The sequence below is a fragment of the Panthera leo genome, chromosome B1, assembly GCF_018350215.1.
Source record: "Panthera leo isolate Ple1 chromosome B1, P.leo_Ple1_pat1.1, whole genome shotgun sequence".
NCBI lineage: Eukaryota > Metazoa > Chordata > Mammalia > Carnivora > Felidae > Panthera > Panthera leo.
The window spans coordinates 123,324,547-123,347,067 of NC_056682.1; the positions used below are offsets into that span (position 1 = coordinate 123,324,547).

Genomic DNA, 22,521 nt, shown 5'->3' on the forward strand with positions numbered 1-22,521 from the left:
TAGAAGCACTGATAAAGGATAAAAGAAGGTAGTATGTTTTCAGAGAAGCGTAAATACGCTGTAAGAACAGGTGATCATGAGCAAGGGTAATATATTTTCACTTAATAAAAGAGCCAGTGAATCTATTGAAATTTAGGATAACTAGTGTGATGAATTTTCCTGGGTGGGAACACAGTATTTCTGAAGAAAACTGATCACGGATGCAGTTTCTTATTCAAGACATTAAAAAAAAAAAAAAAAAAGATTCCTATGTGGCAGGAGCCATAGCCATCAATCATAAAGAGGCTGGGCACTGGAAAAAGGAATAGGTGGTGACACCAGGCACGGTGTTCAGGAAGCAGTAACCATAATAATGTCAGATAAGAAAAATAAAGTGTATAGTAGGGACAGTCAAGATCTTTGCAAAGCTTTCCTAAATACCCTTGAGTATGTTGTGTGTATTCACGATTTCTTTGTGCTTTGGCACTCTCTCCCACTTTCCTTCCACATACTACTGAAGCAGCCCCAAAAGATCCAGAAGTCATCTTTGGAGCTACTGCTATTATTGCTTCTCTTCAGCCCACTCTTATTAAATATTCTGTTGATATAGGCCAGAAGAAAACAACTGTTGACCTTTCTTAGTTGACTTTCCGATGTGGCATTTGGTGTTTGACACAGGACTTAAACCAGAAATGTGAGGTTTCGTGTAAGCATCTCTCCCCTAGTCATGTTGAGTGCCCTTACCATATTTCGTGATTCTTTGGAAGTAGAAAATAATGTAGTTGGCATGTGCTTGGAGGTGATGACAAGGGTATGAAAAACCAGAGAAAGTATGTTTTATAAAACATGGACTTTAAAAGTCTGATTTTTCAATATCCAGATTTGTTTGACTTATTTGAAACATTATAATACTCCCCTATTAGTCCAAACTCTGGTAGTTCTGTCTTGTTTGCATTGCAATTGGCTTTTGTAGAATAGTTAAGATTAGCTAAAGCTTTTATAGAATTAGGTACCAATCTAAGTATTTTACCTGTTTTAATTCATTTAATCCTCACAACAACCCTATGATTTATGATGTAAATATTATTATCTTTCCCACTGACAAATGAGGAAACTGAGAATCACAGAGGTTAAGTGGCTTGCTTAGAGTCTCTAAAGAAGTAAGGCACAGATATTTGAAACCCAAGAAGTCTAGTGCTAGAGTGCACACCATTAGCCACAAGAGTCACCTGTGTACCAGAAAATCATTAAAACTTGAAAAGTTCCATCTTTCTACATCATAGAGATGAACAGATATGTTACATATAACATTTTCTATTTTAAAATAATTTGAGCAAAAGGAGTTAAATTTTTTTCATTGAAATAATTAGCTAATAGTTTACAGGCATTAATTGTGCAATGATATTTTATATTTAATTGAGTTTAGAATTATTATTGTAGTTATTAATTTCCATGTGGTTTATGTTGATTAAAAATGTTAATATAACTGTAGAGCATATAAACAGCCATAAATGATGAAAGGGGAAGGCTTTTAACTTAATTGGAATCTTAAAAATGAAATAAGCAGTTTCATTCATAGAAGTGAAGTATGGTCATGTAGAACAGATATAGCAGAGATAGTTCTGCTGCTTATGAAAACAAAAAATTATTGTTCTCATTCCTGTATGTAATTTGATTTTCAATGTGAAATTTGAAAATGAAAGTTTGATCTATATTATAAAGGCTATTTTTTTTAAAGAATATGGATCTAAGTTTCCTAATTCTATTTATTTAACCTTAAATTTTGACAAGCAAATTTACACTTTTATTAGGAGAGCATAAATTTAGGGATACTCTTTTAAATTTCTTTTTTTAAAAAGTGATTAGAAAATTTTCATATTTTTCTACTTATGCCATTGTTTAGTGTGAACATCTATGCTACCTAGTCTTAGATATAGTCCATATAAGATATGTTTATGCTCATCCATTGAAATATTTCTAGGACATTCCAGCACCTGGCAGCTATGATGTTCAAAAATCATATGAGATGTCCCAAGTTCAACATAAATACATGCCACCTCGTAGTTTTGCGGCTAAGCTGAAACATAGCTCCTTTCTTAGCACAGCTCCTCGGTGCCTGGAGAAAATGACTGATGGGCCAGGTAAGTACAGACTGTGTTTTTAAAGCTATGAGGAAAAAAAATTAAGGTTTCCATACTAAAATAGAATATTATAAACATACCTTTATATTTACCATACCCCTCTTTTAAATGTATAAGATGAAAAAAAATCTGCTTTATTCAGTGAAAGATTTTAGATTTTTTTTAGCCATAAGATTTTTTTGAGTTTTGTGTCCCTTAATTTTACCAAAGACAATGTTACTCATTTGAACTTAAAACTAATAAAGTCATTTTCTACTAGGGAATAACCCAAAATTCTTAGTATGGTAGATTTGTTAGAGGAGAAAGGAATTTAACTATGTATAAGACACACATCATGTTAGTGTCATGGAATTATTTTAATTTTTCTCAAGTATCAAGAAAACATCCATATAAAAAGATAAACATTTATTTGGGAAGGTTAAAATTCCCAAAGTAATTTTGATTTTAAAAATTAGGATTAGTTCAGCTACTAATAATAGTTTTCTTAGACTAAAAATGAATGCAATAACTTTTCCTGGTAATGAGGATAAATCAGGTAAGTGTGTTATTTCACACAGGAAAACTAGATAGAAAATAGGAACAATCATTTCCAGCAGTAATTTAGAAATGTATTACCACTAAACAACCAAACTGTTGTAGTGACTACTTATGAGAATATGAAGAGAAAAAAAATGAAACAGAATGGAGAAACTCTTTCAAGGGTTTTTAATGAAGAACCAAATTAGGAGACTACAACCTGTCAGCCAATGAGAATACTTAGAGAGCCTACAATCCATAGAGGCTTGCTTTGTTTTTCACTGTTCTTTCAAGAATCAAGTATTTTGCCAACGTAAAGGTCCATTGTAAGTCAAATTTTAACTTTGTGTATTTTTTTTTTCCTCTGGAGTTTGCTGTACCATTGTTGATTTTGTCAGGTTTCAGCTTTGTTATGAAGTAGAATTCAAACACTGTTAGTGTCCCTGACCACACTCATTATGTGGTCACCCAGAAGTGGAACAGGGGAATTAGTTCTTTGAAATTCTGGTACTATCACGGTCACCATCACCAAGCACAATCAAATAATAAATAAATATCCAGGGGCACCTTGGTGGCTCAGTTGGTTGAGTGTCCAACTTCAGCTCAGGTCATGATCTCACAGTTTGTGGGTTTGAGCCCCATGTTGGGCTCTGTGCTGACAGCCCAGAGCCTGGAGCCTGCTTCAGATTCTGTGTGTCCTTCTTTCTCTGCCCCTCCCCTGCTCACACTGTCTCTCTCTCAAAAATCAACATTAAAAAAATTTTTTAAAAATATCCATTTCAGGGTTTCTTGAAGTAAATTATGTTGAACTTCATATTTTCTGAAGATTATTTTTTCTCTCAGCCTTTACTGTTCTCTCCATAAAAATTATTGTAGATGGAATGTATAGGTTTCAGTTAAGTGTCAGGATTGGCACTGTGATTTTTCATTGTTTCAGTATTTAGCCTAGGGCAAGTAAATTCACTAATTGTTTTATTAGTTTTATTTTACAAAATTCAGATAATACTTGCTGTCTACTTGGCTCTCATGAGAATATTAAAGATTAATAAGACAATTTCAAAGTCATCTCCAGAAGCTCTGAAGCTCCTTAGAAGTATAAAACCTTATTATAATATGAAATATATTTCTTCTTGTTGTCAAGCCAGCACTAGCTTCTGAAACAATTTGGGAGAGGGGAGTATCTTCATTATAAAGACAGTTATTATTTGAATTCAAAGACATAATGACTGTCAAAGTCACTACACAACTGTAGAGTAGCCAGCTTGCTAAGTGAAACGAGTTTATCACACTGGTTAAACTAATAATCCATCAAGATTGCCATCCTGCATCTTAGAAGTAGCCTATAATTCAAAGAAATTACAGCAGAAATCCCACATGCCTCTATAATAAACACATTAGAAAAAATGGATTTCTGAAGCTATTACCTGATATCATGATGTATAAAATTTGATTTCCTCTAAAATGTGCAAATATTGTAGTAATTAGAATTGTTCATTATTTTAAATTTAATCTACTATTTAAGGTGTACCATCCAAAACATGTTTTTAACATAGATTCAATAGGTGACTGGGGCCAATTCAATTAATATCCATGCTTTGTTTTGGTAATTGAAAATTAACTTCCATATGTCCTATTCTCTTACACTGATTTAATCAAGGAAAAGATATTCAGGCATCATATTATCAACTCTCTAAATAGATTCCTCATTTTTATTGATTTTTCAGTTAGGCTAGGTTTTTTTGATGAATATGACAGAGAATTCTTGATTCTTTTTAATATATACATAGTAATATGGTTTTCTGGTCTAAAATGAGAATAGCCCATATCTGTTTATAATTCTTAATACCGTTCAACTTTTCCTGGGAATACCATCTAACTAAATATGTTAAGTCTTGTGATTTATAAAAGGAAAATCATTGTTATAAAATAAGATACAGTGGTAATAGTTCTGTTGGTTATATGCTTTGTGTCAATTTTTATCCTATAGATAATATCATTTCATATCATATCTTAGAATTAGTTATGAGTGGAATGTTTTTTCAAGAAACAACAGGTGTTGGTGACGATGTGGAGAAAGGAAGCCCTCTTACATTGTTGGTGAGAAGGCAAACTGATGAAGCAACTCTGGGAAACAATATGGAGATTTCTCAAAAAGTTAAAATAGAACTACCTTATGATCCAGCAATTTACCCAAAGAATACATAAATACTAATTCAAAGGGATACATGAACCCCCATGTTTAAGAGCAGCATTATCTGCATTAGCCATATTATGGAAAGAGCCCAAATGTCCATAAACTGATGTATGGATAAATAAGATGTGATATATGTATGTATGTGTATAATGGAATATTCCATAAGTATAATGGAATATTACTCAGCCATCGAAAAGAATAAAATTTTGCCATTTTCAATGACGTGGATGGAGCTAGAGAGTATTATGCTAAGCAAAATAAGTCAATTGGAGAAATACAATACAATATGATTTCACTCATCTGTGAAATTTAAAAAACAAAACAAATAATCATAGGGGAAAAAAGAGAAAAACCACAAAACACTATATATTAACTAACTGAAATGTAAATAAACACTTTAAAAAAATAAGTGTTTTTTAATCCTATTATTTTTTCATTTAAACATTGGTATTTTTTCTTTACCTTATTATTAATAGGAAGGACCTTTTGGGTTGTATGTCAAATTCTTTGTAAGCCAGATGAAATAATTTTGTGTTGTTATGTGTGTATATACATATACACATAAATGAAACTATAAAATTGAATTTATAGAGCATCTTATCCATATTTGTTCCTTGAGTCATGACATTACTAAGAATTGAGTGGTTTGCCTTACAAAACTTAAAGAATATGCATACTGTTAACATTTGTAGTTAAATTGTTAAGAACTGAGGTTGATAAATGATATGAGTTATGAGTTTGGTTGATAAATGAATAATATTCTTATGTTATTTACCAACTTACAGGACATTCATTCATTCACTCAGCATTTTATAGTGATGTATTTATTTCAAATTATTTTAGAACTCTTTTTTTTTAATGTTTATTTATTTTTGAGACAGAGAGAGACAGAGCATGAGCAGGGAAGGGGCAGAGAGAGAGGGAGACACAGAATGTGAAGCAGGCTCCAGGCTCTGAGCTGTCAGCACATAGCCCGACGCGGGACTCGAACTCACAAACTGTGAGATCATGACCTGAGCCGAAGTCGGATGCTTAACCAACTGAGCCACCCAGGCGCCCCTATTTTAGAACTCTTATTAACAGCACGGAAGTGGTTTTGTTATATTCATAAATCAAGTTTTTGCATATACTTAAGAGAGAGAAAATTTATTTTCATTAGTCTAAATTAAAGAGGGAAGTAGTATATTTGCAATTAGTATAAGAGCATTAAATGTTGTGTAACCCATAAAAACACATTACAAAAATTTAATGAAGAAATTATTAAATGAAGTGCATCACATTATAAAGCAACCTACTCTTATTGCATCAAGGTTTAATTCATAGACCTGTGAATGGTTTTGTGATTTATCCAGCTCAGGTAAAGTAAAATTTTTGTTAAGTGAAAAAGGGCTTAAACATTACTTTATCACTCTTATTGACCTGGTTTTGGACATTTACAAGAGGGAAAGACTCAGTAAGTTTATTTATTTTTTTGTTTTTATTAAAATTTTTTTTTAATGTTTATTTGTTTTTGAGCAAGCAAGAGAGACAGAGTGCAAGCAGGGTAGGGGCAGAGAGGGAGAGGGAGACACAGAATCTGAAGCAGACTCCAAGCTGTCAGCACAGAGCCCGACATGGGGCTTGAAACCACAGACTGTGAGATCATGACCTGAGCTGAAGTTGGATGTTTAACCAACTGAGCCACCCAGGTACCCTAACAGCAAGTTTAAAAAGAAAATGAATGAGGGCACCTGGGTGGCTCAGTCGGTTAAGCGCTTGACTTCAGCTTAGGTCATGATTCCCCCAGGTACGTGAGTTCAAGTCCTGCATTGGGCTCTGTGCTGACAGTTCAGAGCCTTGAGCCTGCTTTGGATTTTGTGTCTCCCTCTCTCTCTCTGTCCCTCCCCTGCTCACGCTCTGTCTGTCTGTCTGTCTGTCTCTCTCAAAAATAAGCAAACATTAAAAAAAAAAAAAAGAAAATGAATGAAAATATTGAGTGTGAGAAACTGGGGACTCTTACACAACATGATGGGAGTGTAAATTGATAGCAGTGATTCTCAAAGGCAGGCTGGCACAATGTTTCAAATATATGCCATTTAACCCCAAAATCCTACTTCTGGGATTACCCTAGGGAAATAATAAATGATATGCCAAAATTTAAGCATCGAGGAGATTCATTAAAGAACACTAGTAATGAAAAGTTTAAAATGTTCTAAAGAAACAAAAATGGGGTTTAGTTAATTCTCATACATCAACTGGATAGAGTCCTATGAAAATTTTTCAAATGGTATATGTATTTAAACCTGGTAACAAGATAAGATTCATTTGATTAATCGTTAACAAATATACACTGAGGGACTCTTATGTATTAACCACTGTTCCAGGGCCTTATGATAAAGCAGTGAACAAAATAGAAACATTGTTTCATAGAGTGTAATATGAGATGTAAGAGACATTTAATGGATTAGACATTTAAGAGAATAAATAGATCAATAAATTGATAGATGAAAGAAAGCAAGGAAAAAAACAAAAGAAGAAAGGAAAAAGAATGAATACCAAATCATTATAAATGCTATGAAGAAAAATAAGAGAGGGAAGGAAGAGTAGGAGTTCAGAGTGGGTTAAGCACAGTTTCAAATAATGTTATCAGGGAAGGCCTACTTACTGAGGAAACAATATATAAGTAACTACCTTAGATTCACAGAAGATTTTGTTTTGCTTTTCAGTTGTTTCCTCTAATAAAGCACATACATTGCTTTATAGTAAGTAAAACTTATTTTAAGATTTTAGGTGAAAAACAATTGAAGTTTAAAGCACAATGTTTATTAAAATAAAATAGTTAAATAAATGAAAGATTCTGCAACATATGCAGCATAGAACACATTTGAAGGCTGATAGTAACAGGTGCTGAGACTTATTTTATGTAGAAAGTATAGATCATTTCTCATGAAAATAACATTGTGATTTCTGCATCACACTCCCATAGGAAATTATTTCAGAAAAAAACTATAATTTATCTTAGAAGTTAATTGAACATATACCATGTTGGTAGTTTTGTTCACTTTTTCAATAAACATAAGTAATACCTTTGATATAAAAGTCAGTGTAGTGTGAAAACTAATTATTTATTCTATTTTCTCAGTGGTTTGTAATATTACAGCTTTAGAAATGCTATAGGGTTTATCAAAATGCAGTTTATCCCTCTTGGTGAGTACTTAACCTACTGCAATAAATACGTAATTTTTGCTGTTGTTTTTCTATAGCTTCCAGAATGCTTCTGGGATGTTAAAATGCAAGGTAATTCTGAGTGTGGGCAAAAATAGATCAGATCAGTATTGAGGATTTGTTGATTCTATATCTTTGTTAAAAATGGTGGAAATATTATTGAAAATGAGCTAATTTTATTCATTTCAACCTCAAGTTAACTTTATTTCATTGGGCAGTTTATATATATTTCAAGTAAGCTCTTTATATACAATTTGAACATGATCATATTTATTAATAAGCATATATTATAGGCAAAATTATCCTATGCCTGGTATACTGAGTTTTCAGAGTTATTCACTTTTTTTTGGAGACTTTGGGAAAAGCTTCATTTGAGAAGTAGAGAATAAGTATGTGGGAGTGGGGGTTGGAAGGAACTTGTATACAGTATTTTAGAATATAAAGGATAATATAATCAAAGTCTGACATAGAGTTATAGCCTTAAAGTAGAAAATGATGTAAAAATGTAAGAAATATTTGACAACATGTGTATTTTATATAGACAGGTAATATATAGAAGAGATCTTATCTTATACATTTTGTGGGTATAGCATTATATAATGGAGTGAATTATAACAACATGTGTATTTTATATAGACAGGTAATATATAGAAGAGATCTTATCTTATACATTTTGTGGGTATAGCATTATATAATGGAGTGAATTATAAATCAATAAAACAAAGAGGCCACACTTGAAAAAATTACATTGGCTTGGAATTAAGAAGGATAGACACAGTATATAGAATAAAAAGAAGACTTTGGACTCTCAAATTTCTACAGATAGGAAGTTGGCTAAAAACCACCTCGTTGCAAACATGGGCTACTTCTTGTATAAAAAGAAAGATAACTTAGAAGACAGAACCAGAAGCCCACAGAATGGAGTAATGAAACATACCGAACAACTCCTAGGAATTAGGATTGGACCCTAATTTAGGAACTGGCAATATGAACTCCACTGGATTTGAAATGCCTTGAGCCTATGACTGCTATGTCCCTCCTGTTTTTCTCCCTTTGAGTAGCTGTAGTGATAGCCTTTATCTTATGTCTGTTCTACCATTAGGCTATAGGTTATCTGTGAGCCAGATAAGTTGTCTCTTAATTCAAGGCCTTTAGATTGAGAGGAACGGTATTCAAAGAGTTGTACGGAAGTACTAAAACAGAGGAGTCTCATCCACATCTGAATCAGAATTAGATGACAAAATCCTGAGGTTCAAGTTAATGCCACAACAGGTTGAAATTTGGGAGTCCTTCACAGAGTGGCTTGTATTTTACATATGGGAGATACGAAATGTAGCCAGAGAATGGACTATGGAAGATTGTGCTTTCCAAATTTTTGCCACAATATCTTCTATCCTACATGTTCCTCACACAGTGCAGTGTTGACACTGCTCTCATTGAGTATTGGAGTTTATTTCCAATTCCATGGTGGACTTTTGGTATTTCTTCTGTAGAATATGGCAAAAGAATTGCTATGTGACTGCCAAGGCTAAATCATAATAACTTCATGCACTTCTGGATGGTCCTCTCAGAATGCCTACTCTTGAAACTAGCCATCCTGCAGTGCCTTAACCAAGTGCCTATAAAGATGTCCGTGAAGAGGAAATGAGGCCCCCAGTCCTAGCTCAGGGACAACCTCCAGCACGGACTAGCCAGCTTTGTAAGTGAATGGAAGTACAAGAACCTCCACCCACCAGTCAAGCTGCCCCAGCTGACACCATACCCTGTATTGCTGAGATGAATCTTCTCTTCTGAGTCATGCTTAAAGTGCATGAGTTTTGATCGAAACAAATGATTATTGTTGTTTTAAGCCACTAGTTTTGAGGGGGTAGTTTTTAATGCAGCACTAGATAACAAATTCTAAGCAGAGAAAGGGGACAAATGAAGGCAGATAAAGTTAGTTCTAAGTAAAAATATGGAATAATTGATGGGTGGGCAAGACAAGGCTTCATTATAGGTCTCAAAGGTGATGTGATTTAAGAATAAGAAATTGATATTCTATGTCATTGTTAAGTTGAAGGTGTGTTCATGCCTACAATTAAAGTTGGATCAAGATTAAGGTTAGAAAGTCCAGGATTGTAAAGGCTATTAATAGTAATATTAAACTATTTTAGAAATATTTAATAGGGTAATGTAATAAGATGATTCATGTTCTGAAATCATCTAAGAAGGTGGGAGAGAACATTAGAGTTGGGTAGATAAAAGCCACAAAGAGGAAGGTGGCTCAGTTAGATAAATTAATGATTAAAATAGACATGTATTATATTTGAATGAAAGTTTTAAGTTTCCCAGGCATTTCACATTCATTACTGGATTATCACAACTACCTTATGAGTTATGATCACCGTCCTTATTTATAAAGGAGAAAACTAAAAGGCAGGTAATTAAAAAAAGGAGAAAATTTGGTCATATTAACACAGATAGAAAATAATATAAACAGAAATAAGACCCAGATGGTTCAATTGTTTTGTTCATTCATTATTTATAAAAAAAATGTTTTTTGAGCACATATTATGTTTCAGGCACTGTGCTATGAATAAAGGAAAATTATTCAATCCTTGTATTCAAACTCCTGGTATCTAGCAAGGGAGAAAAATGTCCACAGATGATTATAATAAAAGTCAATTTTAGTGTCCCCTATATCACAGTTGTTTCCAAAATCACATATAAATTTATTGCAAATGGATGAGCAGGTCTGTTAAAATTTTTTTTCCTGAGATATATTTGACATACAACATTATATAAGTTTAAGGTATACAACATAAGGTTGATTTGATACTTTTATATATTGCTATATGATTGCCATTGTAGCATTAACTACCAGCTTTATCAGGTAACATAATCATTTCTTTTTTGTGATGAGAATTATTAAGATCTAGTCACTAAGCAAGTTTCATGTTTATAATACAATATTGTTGCCTATAATCATTATGCTGTGTTATGTCTCCAGGACTTACTTACCTACTAATTATAAGTTTGTACCCATAAAGACTCCTATCCCCCAGTCTTCAGCCCCTGGCAACCACAATTTTACTTTCTCTCTTTTTTTTTTTTATAAGTTCAGCTTTCTTTATATTTTACATGTAATTGATATCATACAGTATTTATCTTTCTTTTTCTGACTTATCTCACTTAGTATAATGCCTTTTTAAAAAAAGTTTATTTCAAGAGAGAGAGAGGCAGAGAGAGACAGAGAGACAGAGAGAATCCTAAGCAGACTCTACACTGTCAGTACAGAGCTCTATGCAGGGCTTGAGTTCATGAACCACAAGATCAAGACCTGAGCAGAAGTCAAGAGTCGGATGCTTAACTTACTGAGCCACCTAAGTACCCCAGTATAATGTCTTTAAGGTCCATCCATGTTGTTGCAAATGGCAGGATTTCCTTCTTTCTCATGACTGAAAAATATCCCATGTCTCTACATACCACATCTTCTTTATTCATTCATCTGTTGTTGGGCACCTTGGCTTCCATATCTTGGCTCTTGTTAATAATGTTGCAATAAACATGGGTGTACAGATATCTCCTTGGTAGAGGAGCAGCTGTTAATATAAGTTTCTTAAACATAGAAAGAGTAAGGTTACAAACAGTTTATAGTATATTAGTAAGCCAGGAAGGTACACAGTGGCAAATCCTCATTGATTTGTCAAATAATTATGACATATCATGTGAATTTATAATTACATATATATTTGTAGTAGTTCAAAGTGCTGTATCTTTTAAAATTTTTTGACATTTTACCTATGAAAATAATGTTAAAAATAATATTTGCTTATTAAATTTTATGGTAATTTTTCAAAGAGAAAACTGTTTTACAGATGTATGCATTTATATAATTGACCCTTGAACAATGCAAGCATTAGGGACGCTGACCCTCTGTATAGTTGAAAATCCATGCATAAATTTTACTCCCCCCAAACTTAACTACTAATAGCCTACTGTTGACTGAAAGCTGTACTGGTAACAGACTGTTGATTAACACATATTTTGAATATTATATGTATTATATACTGCATTCTTACCATAAAGTAAGCTAGAGAAAAGAAAATGTTATTAAGAAAGTCATAAAGAGAAAATACATTTATAGTTTTATACTGTAAAAATCCATGTACAAGTGAACCCACACAGTTCAAACCTGTGTTGTTCAAGGGTCAACTATATAATCCTAGGTTCATTATATAATCCTATAATTCATAAAGAGTACTCATTGCTTTGATACTGACTTTCAAATGTGAATGAAGCTAATCAAATTAAGTCTTAGCAGGGCACCTGGCTGACTCATTTGGTAGATCATGCAACTCTTGATCTCAAGGTCATGAGTTCAAGCCCCAAGTCATGCATAGACTCTACTTAAAAAAGCACACACACCAAAAAACAAACAAACAAACAAACAAACAAAACACCCAAATTAAGTTTTGTCTAAAATGTATGAAAATTTTGGGACTATAAGAACAACTTAATTGCCTTTTAATGGAGGAAGTTGCTTCAAGAGTTAGGAAACTTCTTCAAATGTATGAGGTGTAAGTACTATATTTTCACCCGGTCAGGGCTAAATGAATTAAGGGAAATAACTTTTATTGAAATGAGTCAGAAAGTATCAGTTAAACTAGAAACTAACACCTATGAAAGGGAATGATGTAATACATTCATTCCTTCAACACATATCTCCTGAGCTCTGTACTTTTGTAGGGCAGTGTTAGGCTCATAAAATATATCGGTGACCATGGCAGATATGCTGTCTCATCATAAAGTTATAATTTACTGTGAAAGTCAGATATGAATCTATTACACAAGAACCTTGAACAACAGGTGTTTTGCACATGCATTTAATTTAATATACCAAATTTAACCATATGCTCCAGGGAAACAGAAAAAACTATTTAATTCAAATCCCCTTAAGTTTCTCTTCCAGTAAATAGAAGTTTGGCCTACATGGTTCCAGAGACAGGAAGATCAAAACTCAAAGCCCTAGAGAAATAAAAGAAGTTGATATTTGGCTTCTGAGTGTCTATTTTTTTTAATTAAAAAATGAATCATTAAAAAAAAAACCAGGAGGCTTCTTGTTAATGGAGTTATGTAAGCATAAGCTCGATGATTTAACTGCTCATAATGCTTTGGGATAGATTTCTGCCAAGAGTGGGAAGCTGGGCTTGGGAAAGTTTAAGCCCTCTACCCATTCTCACCTTGTTAGTCTAATAATTCTCCAGACAATGAGGAGGCAGGCCAGTATAAAATATAATAATGTAATTTGTAATATCACTAGAATGAGATAATTTTTCTATTTATGAAAGAGATTTGGATTTACAGAGAATAATTTAAGGGCAAATGACACCGTCTCTATTCATTATTCCAAATTTTAGGAACGTTTTTCCTAAACAAAAGCACTAGTAATTCTTTTCTTTTTCTTTCTTTTTTTTTTTGATTCCACATGTAAATGATATCATATAGTACTTGTCTTTGTCTGACTTGTTTCACTTAACATAATGTCTTCAATGTTGTCACAAATGGTAGGAATTTCTCTTTTTTATAGATGAATAACATTCTTTTTTTAAAAATGTTTTTAACGTTTATTTATTTTTGAGACAGAGAGAGACAGAGCATGAACAGGGGAGGGTCAGAGAGAGGGAGACACAGAATCTGAAACAGGCTCCAGGCTCTGAGCTGTCAGCACAGAGCCCGACGCGGGGCTCGAACTCACAGACCGGGAGATCATGACCTGAGCCAAAGTCGGCCACTTAACTGACTGAGCCACCCAGGCGGCCATAGCTGAATAACATTCTATTGCACCTTTACCTTCTGTATTTATTCATCCATCCATGAATACTTAAGTTGTATCTAGGTGTGCTTTTCTGTTTATTTATCCTAATAGATTTATATACTGCTTCTTGAGTTTGCCTTGATGTCTTTTTTTTCTTCCCGTTTATGGAAAATTCTGTCATTACATCTTCAAAGATTGCATCTTTTCACTCTTCTTTCTTTTCTCCTTCATATTCCTCCTCCCCCTCGTCCTTCTTTTTCAACTCCAATTAAACATAGCTTCTTTTGTTTTCTTTTACAACCTCTTCTTCCTGTCCCATTCTTTTGTTTCCCCATGCATCATGTAGGTATTTTTTTTAGCCTTCTCTTCAGTTCATTAATTCTTTCTTCTGTGTATAATCTGCTTTTTGAATTTGGGGTGCCTGGGTGGCTCAGTTGGTTAAGCGTTGGACTTCAGTTCAGGTCATGATCTCGTGGTCTGTGGGTTCAAGCCCTGCATCGGGCTCTCTGCTGACAGCTCAGAGCCTGGAGCCTGCTTTGGATTCTGTTGTCTCCCTCTCTGCCCCTCCCCACTCACACTCTGTCTCTGTCTCTGTCTTTAAAAAATAAACAGTGGGCGCCTGGGTGGCTCAGTCGGTTAAGCGTCCGACTTCAGCTCAGGTCACGATCTCGCGGTCCGTGAGTTGGAGCCCCGCGTCGGGCTCTGGGCTGATGGCTCAGAGCCTGAAGGCTGCTTCCGATTCTGTGTCTCCCTCTCTCTCTGCCCCTCCCCCATTCATGCGTTGTCTCTCTCTGTCTCAAAAATAAATAAACGTTAAAAAAATTATTAAAAAATAAACAGTAAAACAAACGAACAAAAACCCAAACACACACCCCTAACGAAACAAACAAAATAAAAAACACCTCAAAACAAAACAAAAGAAAAACTTGATTCATGAAATCTTCACCTCAGGTCAGATTTTTATTATTATTAGTTTTTAGAATTTATTATTGATGGAACTAGTTTTTATTAGGAGTGAATGCCCTCAAAGACCTAATCCTTGAGAATGAAAAGCATAATCTCTACAGTTAAAGGCTGCAAAGGATAGGATGACACTGATGCCAAGTGGAGATTTAATGTATTCTTTTTAATGGATTGGAACGTTATTAGTGTACTGGTCTCTAAGTTCTTTTTTGTGTGTGGTAAAATACACATAACATAAAATTGATTATCGTAACCATTTTAAGGGTGCAGTTCAGTCATATTAAATACATTCATAATGTTCTGCCACCGTTACCACCATCTATCCTCAGAACTCTTTTCATCTTGTTTAATTGAAACTCTATGCTCATTAAGCAATAACTCCCCATTACCCCTTCACCCCAGACTCTACAAGCCTGGGAGGAATGAAGGGCCTACCATGCTGTGGAGAATGTGAAAAAAGAATGAGACAGTCTTCATACTGCCTTCCCCAGTGTATAGTATGGGGAAATGAATCTTAAGGGAGAAAGCAAAAAGAAATTTTGTGGGGGTGGGAGGGTTGATATGAGCTTTATTCTGTTGTAATTTTAATTCTGAATAGCAGCCAGCTGTGTCACTGGCCAAACTTACTTAGATTCATGTCTGGTTACATATTCACCATAGTTTCTAAATTGGTGGTTGAAAGAAATCTAAATGCACCAGGAGTAAGTTGTGCTAGTCCTTGAAATACTGCTCCAGCATTAAAGCGTTTTATTGACCATAGTGTGATATTAGCATTACAGTAGGGGGAGAGGTATAGGAAGAAAAGAAGGAAAGATGGGTGGGAAGGAGGAAGATAGATTTTCTTGACATGGTTGAATGATAATAAAGTGTAGAAATGTGTGTGTTTGTTGGAGAGGGGATGTTTCTTTTTAAGCCCAGGGAATATAATCATAGAAATCAGGAGACTCAAAGGATAAAATGTTATTAACTAAATGACAAGAAGGCAGGATTAAAGAAATAGAGGGAGATAGGAAAAGTGAAGATAGTGATATTCTTGAAGTGGTTCTACTTGTAAATTTTTATGGTTATTTGTTTATTTTTGAGAGAGACAGAGAGAGCATAAGTGGGGGAGGGACAGAGAGAGAGGGAGAGGGAGAATTCCAAACAGGCTCTGTGCTGACAGCACAGAGCCGGATGCAGGGCATGAACTCAGGAAACCGTGAGAGCATGACCTGAGCCTAAAACCAAGAGTTGGGTGCTTAACTGACTGAGTCATCCAGACACCCTGAAGTGGTTCTACTTTTTATGTGTAATTATTACAGTTTTTTTTTTTGTGGTCAGAAAGTATGGTTTTGCAACTGTTAATTTTACACCCCAGGAATTAGAAAATCTAGTGTCTAACTCTAAGTTTAATCATTTCCATGTAGGTTACAGTTGCAGCTAAATTCATAAAAATATATTTCAATCAGAATATTCTTTTCTAGCAAGCCATGTGTAGAGCCAATCCTCTTTGGAAATGCTACACAACTGTTCTAAAATTAAATTAGAATTCAGACACTTGGAACACAGAAAAACAACTGTTTCTGTAGTAGAAGATATAATAAAAGTTTTTAAATAGTTCAATGTAGGATAACTTTATGTAAAATGTATCTAGACAATGCTATAAATTTATTAAAACTCAACACTGTTATGATAGTTTTATACGGTAGCTTTACAGAAAAATTATATTATCCAATTTGTTATACTTACTAGAACTGCATTTCAATTAAAACACTTAGCAATTTCCTTTTCTTTTTGAAATATTTCGAAACCCATTAGTGTGTCAGTGACTTGGCATTGCTCTCTAATTGCAATAGATTTCAAGTGATAAAAATTGATTTTTTTGTACCTTACTTTGAAGAGTCAGCATTGGTTACCTGAATACATTACAATTCTCTTAAAACATCATTCCATGTTGTTAAAAGTTTTCATTTCTGAACTTGAGATTATATGTGCAGACTTTTTCTTTCACTACAGAATGATTTGCATTTTGAGGAAATGTAATCAAATGTGGAATTCTTAGAAATGTTACAGTGTTAAAATATATTTTAAAAGTCTACTTTTATATATAAAGCTAAATTATGCCAACATAGGTTCAGTGTATCTATCTCTTAGCATTTTGGGTATCATATGTAATTTTTATTGTAAATATATTACAAAGCAATAACAGAAATATCAAATTTATATTTTCAGGAGACAATGAAGCCTCTGGCTTTACCTCCTAATAAAAATCATTAAATTAAAATATTATAGAAAAGTACACAAGTTATTAGTTTATATCTCAGTGCATTTTTATAAATTTAACTGCCCATGTAACCATTGTCAAATGAAGAAACAAAATATCCTTAACCTCTCCCCTAATTCTCTCCTAGTTGCTAACCATTATTCTGGCTTCTGTCACCACTGGTTTATTTTCACTATTTTCAACTTATGTGTAAATTGAGTAATAAGGTGTATACTATTTTGTATATGAATTCATTCTCAACCTTGAATGGGCTGTAAACCATGTTGTTTCAGGTGGCAGTCATTAGTTCATTCTCATTATGAGAATGTATCAGATTTTCTATATCCATCTTGCTATGATGGAAATTTGGGTTGTTTCTAGTTTAGGGCTTTCATGAAAAATGTTAGAGTGAATATTCTTGTTGATATATTTTTGGTGTATATAAATATGCATTTCTCTTGATTCATATGCCTGGGAATGGAGTTTCTGGGTCATAGTGTCTGATGTATGTTCAGGTGGATGCTTTAGTTTTTCCAAGTGGATGTAGTGATTTATATTCCCACCAGTAATACATGAGATTTGCACTTGCTCCACAATTGCACCAACTGTAGTGTTGTCACTCTTTTTTCTTTTAGCCATTCTGGTTTAGGAGTATTTCACTGAGGCTTTATTCTGCACTTTCCTGATGACTAGTGAAATTTGATCCTTTTTCATGTGCTCTTTGGCCATTTGGATAATTTTTTTAAGTCCCTTTTCATATCTCTTTTCTATTAATTATTTTTATTATTGATTAGTAGTTCTTAATATATTATGGTTATATTTATTGGTTATACATACTGTAAATACTGTGATTTGTTTTCCAGTTTCTTAATGATTTCTATTGATGAACACAACTTCTCAGTTTTAATATTGAATTTATTCATCTTTTCCTTAAAGTCATTGCTTTTGTATCTTGATTAAAAATTATTTCCCTTTTGGGGCACCTGAGTGGCTAAATTGATTGAGTGACTCTTGGTCTTGGCTCAGGTCATCATCTCACAATTCATGAGTTGGAGCTCTGCATTGGGCTCTGTGCTGATGGCACAGAGCCTGCTTGGGATTCTGTCTCTCTTCTCACTGCACCTCCCCCTCTTGTGCTCTCTCTCTCTGTTTCAAAATAAATGAATAAACCTTAAAAAAAAGAATTATTTTCCTATCATAGTTCTTAAATAATTTTATAGACATTTTGTTGCTTTGTTTTTCACAATTAGATCTACAATATTATCTCAAGGATTGTTGTACATATATTTAGGAATGAGGTTAGCCTATAATATTACTTTCTTGAAATTTTTTTTATCAATCATTGTTACCAGATTTTTTTTGCTCCTTTCTAGCTTCAGGAAGAAAGATTTGGGAAGTTTTTAATTAGCTATTGGTCTATTTGTAAGCAGACAATTTCAAAATCTCTCTGGCTTAAAGCAACCACATTTATTTACTTGTTGCTACTTCCTTTTGCTTACAGTGTTTTAAGTGCCATTCAGTTCTAAATTTATACTAATGTACATTATCGTATCTCCTTTGACCTATGTTATTTAAAATTCTATTTAAATTTTTCAAATGTTTATAGCCTTATTAAAAACATTTTTGTAATTGCGTGTTAACTAAATTATAAATTTTATAGTCAAGAAATGTTATTTACATATTGTCGGTGTTTTGAAATCTCTTAAGACTTGTTCTATAGCCTAATACATAGTATTTTAGTAAATATTTCATTTATAATTGAAAATAATGTGTATTTTCCAGTCATTGGATATAATGCTATAGATGTCGGCTAGATTAAGCTTATTAATTGAATTTTTCAAATCTTCTATATCTTTAAAATTTTTTAAGTTTATTTATTTATTTGTTTATTTGTTTATTTATTTTTTAAGAGACAGAGTGAGAAAGCAGGTGAGGGGCAGAGAGAGAGAGAGAGAGAGAGAATCCTAAGCAGGCTCTGCAGTGTCAACACGGAACCTGATGTGGGTCTTGAACTCATGAACCATGAGGTCATGACCTGAGGCAAAATCAAGAGTCAGATGCTTAACTGACTGAACCACCCAGGCGCCCCAATATATCTTCTATATCTTGCTTAATGTATTAATTACCCTGAGTGGTGTGTCAAAAAACTCCACTATAATGATATATTTTACAGTTACTCCTAATGGTCTGTTTAATTTTCACTTACTAATTTTTGAATCAATACTATTAGGTGACTACATATTATAGCCTTCTGTTGAGCTGAACGTTTTATCGTGTTATATTGCCCCTCTTTATCTTTACTCATACTTTTAGCTATATCAGCCTTTTGTTTTTGTTGGAATTTGTCTAGCATATTATTCTTCATCCTTTTACTTCCAACTATTTTTTTAGTGAGAACCCTTTCCTATTCAGGAAAGAGGTAGATTTTGTTTTGATAACCAGGTGACAAAATCTCTATTTTTCTGTTGTTCTCTACTTTCTGTATTTCTTGTCTTTTTTTTCTTTGAAATGATTTAGGGCCTCCACCATCCTCTACCACCACCCTGTTTCATTTGTTTTTCATACTAATTTGGAACCATATACCCTTAATTTCTCTTTTTTAGTAAATGCCCTTGGTAGTGTTACATGCACACTTAATAAAGTTTACGTGTCATCAAGATCTTTGTTTTCTTTAACGTGACGAATTGTTTTCTGCAATAAAGTGCTATTCAGATTCACCCATATTTATAATTTTTTTTCATCTCCTTTAAATTTCAGACGTTCCTTCTACGGTCATTTTTCTTCTTCTTGGAGTATATCTTTTAGAAATTCCTTTAGTTATAGACTTTAGTGATAAGTGCTTCCATTCATTCGTTTGTTCATTCAGTTCAGTACATATTGTGTAGTAGGCATAAAGTATATACATACAAAAATCCCTGCTCTCATGACACTAAAATTCTAGGGAGGAAGACAGGCAATAAGCATGATAAAATATAAAATATATAGTTGTGTTTTATCTTATGTTCTGTCGCAGAAAAAATAAAGCAAAAATATATGACATAAAATTTTAGATCAGGTAAAGGAATCCTTACTTTTGAATCAAGACCAGAAAGAACTGATGGAATATGAAAGTGTCTAATGAAAATGCATTGAAGATAAATGGAATATATTTTACAGGAGGGACTAGCAAATTCAAGATACAGCAAGGAAGCCAGTAAGGCTATAGCAGAAAGAATTATTTGGAGATTAGTAGATGTACCCAGAGATGTCATGTATATCCAGATGATACATGGTTTGGTAGGTCATGCTTCATGGTGAGATGGAAGGCTATTAGAGGGTTTTGAATGGACTGTTGATGTGATTTGTTTTAACAAGTCTACTCTGTATATTATAGACTGGAGGGGAGCAAGAGAGGAAGCAGTTAATAGGCTATTGCTGTATCAATGAGAGGTGATAGTGGCTTAGAGCAGAGTACTGGCTGTCACGGTGCTGCTAAGTGTCACAGTCTAGATATTTTTTGAAGGCAAACATGATAGAATATGCCACTGGTTCTGATATAGGCTGTGAGACAAAGAGAAGCCAAAGGTGACCTAGAGGTTTAGGTCTAAGCAACTATTGGGAGATTTTCCATTAACCGAGATGGAGACAAATCTAAGAGGTGATGATTTTGGAAAGACCATCAGGAGTTTACTTTTGAACAAATTAACTTTAAAAAATATAAAAATGTCTTAATGTCATCCTTATTTTTGTAATATTGCCCTACTGGCTGTATCATTCTGCTTGATATCTAATTTCCTTAGCACTTGAAAGTGTCATTCCACCGACTTCAAACTTCCATTGTCACTGCTGACAGTTCAGTCCTCAAATTGTTATCTCTTTATTGGAAATCTGTCCTCTCTACCTGTTAATGAGATCTCTTTGTGTCTCATATTATTTAGTGGTCTTCTTGTGTCTCATACTGGTTCTGAACATTCTTTTGTCAATGTAATTTTCTTCCTTTTGTTCCAATCATATGGGAGTTGAGTTTTTTTTTTTTTTCTTTTTTTTTTTGGTCTTTAATTTTCATTAACTTGGATAGATATAAGAATTTTATTTGTTTTTTTGTTTTATTTATTCTGCTTGGATCTAGCTGAACCCTCTCAGTCTGAGCTCATATGATTTCTTCTCATTCTCAGAAACTACAAGTAATTATTTCTTCTCATGTTGTTTCACCAACCTTCTTTAGTATTTTATTTACTTTATTATATCTTGAATTTTCTAGCATTTTACATATGTTCGTTTACCTGTCTTAAGACATTAAATATTCTGATATAAAATTATGATTCTGAATGACCTTTCACTTTGTTTCTTTGGTTATGAGTTTTTTGGGTTTTTTTTTACTGTTTATTTATTTTTGAGAGAGTGTGAGCCGGGGGCGGGGGGGTGGGCAGAGAGAGAGAGAAAGACACAGAATCTGAAGAGGCTCCAGGCTCTGAGCTGTCAGCACAGAGCCTGACGAGGGGCTCCATCTCACAAGCCGTGAGATCATGACCTGAGCTGAAGTCGGACGTTTAACCGACTGAGCCACCCAGGTGCCCTGAGGTTATGAGGTTTTTAAAAAATATCCCTTTAATTGAGTTGTCTTTCCTTAAATGTTTGTCAGTACTTGGTTTTGTGCTCATCTTCAAGGTTGAGATTAATTGCTAGATAGTTTACATGATATTATGCTCAAATTTGGCTGCTGTTTTCAAAATATGTGCTAAATTGAATGAGACACAAGAACTATAGGCATAGAACAAAGTCCTGGGAAAACCAGAGCACATGGTCACATAATTGTTAGAGCCTAGAATGCATGTGTTGGTGTAGCCCACTTGGGGCAGGGGAAGTTGCTATTAGGGTTTGCTCTCTAAACTGTTTCCAGTAAGAAGAAGATAGCTAATCTGTAACAATCAATGGGAGTACTTTAACATTTCTTCAGGTACTGTGTTTCACTAGCCATCTGAGACACTCCCCTTATGTCCCTGTCCTGGCTCTTCCGCTTAATCTCTCTGTTCTAGGCACCTTTCCACATCTGCCTCTGGCTAAATACAGGACAGAGACTTATGTGGCTTCTTGGAAGAGGTAAGTGATAGTGCCTAATTGTTCTTGCTCAAGTACCTCAAATGACCCTGGCCTTTCTCTCTAAGTTCTGTCCTGCATGCTTCTTTCTCCTCCAGTGCATGCCCTGGACTGAAGTTTTCTTCAATGTTACCTACTTTCAGTCTCTCAGAAATTTTTCATGGTCCCTGATTTGTGATGGTTTGACTTAACAAATTTTTGACTTTACAGTGGTGTGAAAGTGTTACACGTTTGATAGAAAATGTACTTTGAATTTTGAATTTTGATCTTTCCCCACGCTAGCGATATGCCTTAGGAAACTCTCTCGTGATGCTGGGTGGTGGCAGCAGCTATAGCTCCCAGTCAACTTACGCCATCGCAAGGGTAAACAACTGATATTCTTACAACCACTTTGTTCCCTTGCAGCCTT

General features: G+C 34.0%; 1 protein-coding gene across 5 annotated transcripts in view; it reads left to right on the forward strand.

Annotated features, from left to right (window-relative positions):
* STPG2 (sperm tail PG-rich repeat containing 2) overlaps nt 1-22,521 on the forward strand; it is a 618,205-nt gene that overhangs the window by 228,501 nt on the left and 367,183 nt on the right. For all 5 annotated transcript variants that reach the window (XR_006201804.1, XR_006201805.1, XM_042935852.1 and 2 more), the window contains exon 12: nt 1,961-2,120. Coding sequence is in view for 3 of the 5 variants with exons in the window: in XM_042935852.1 (XP_042791786.1) it covers nt 1,961-2,120 (160 nt within the window). In the remaining 2 variants the exon portion in view is untranslated. The remainder of the gene's footprint in view (nt 1-1,960; nt 2,121-22,521) is intronic.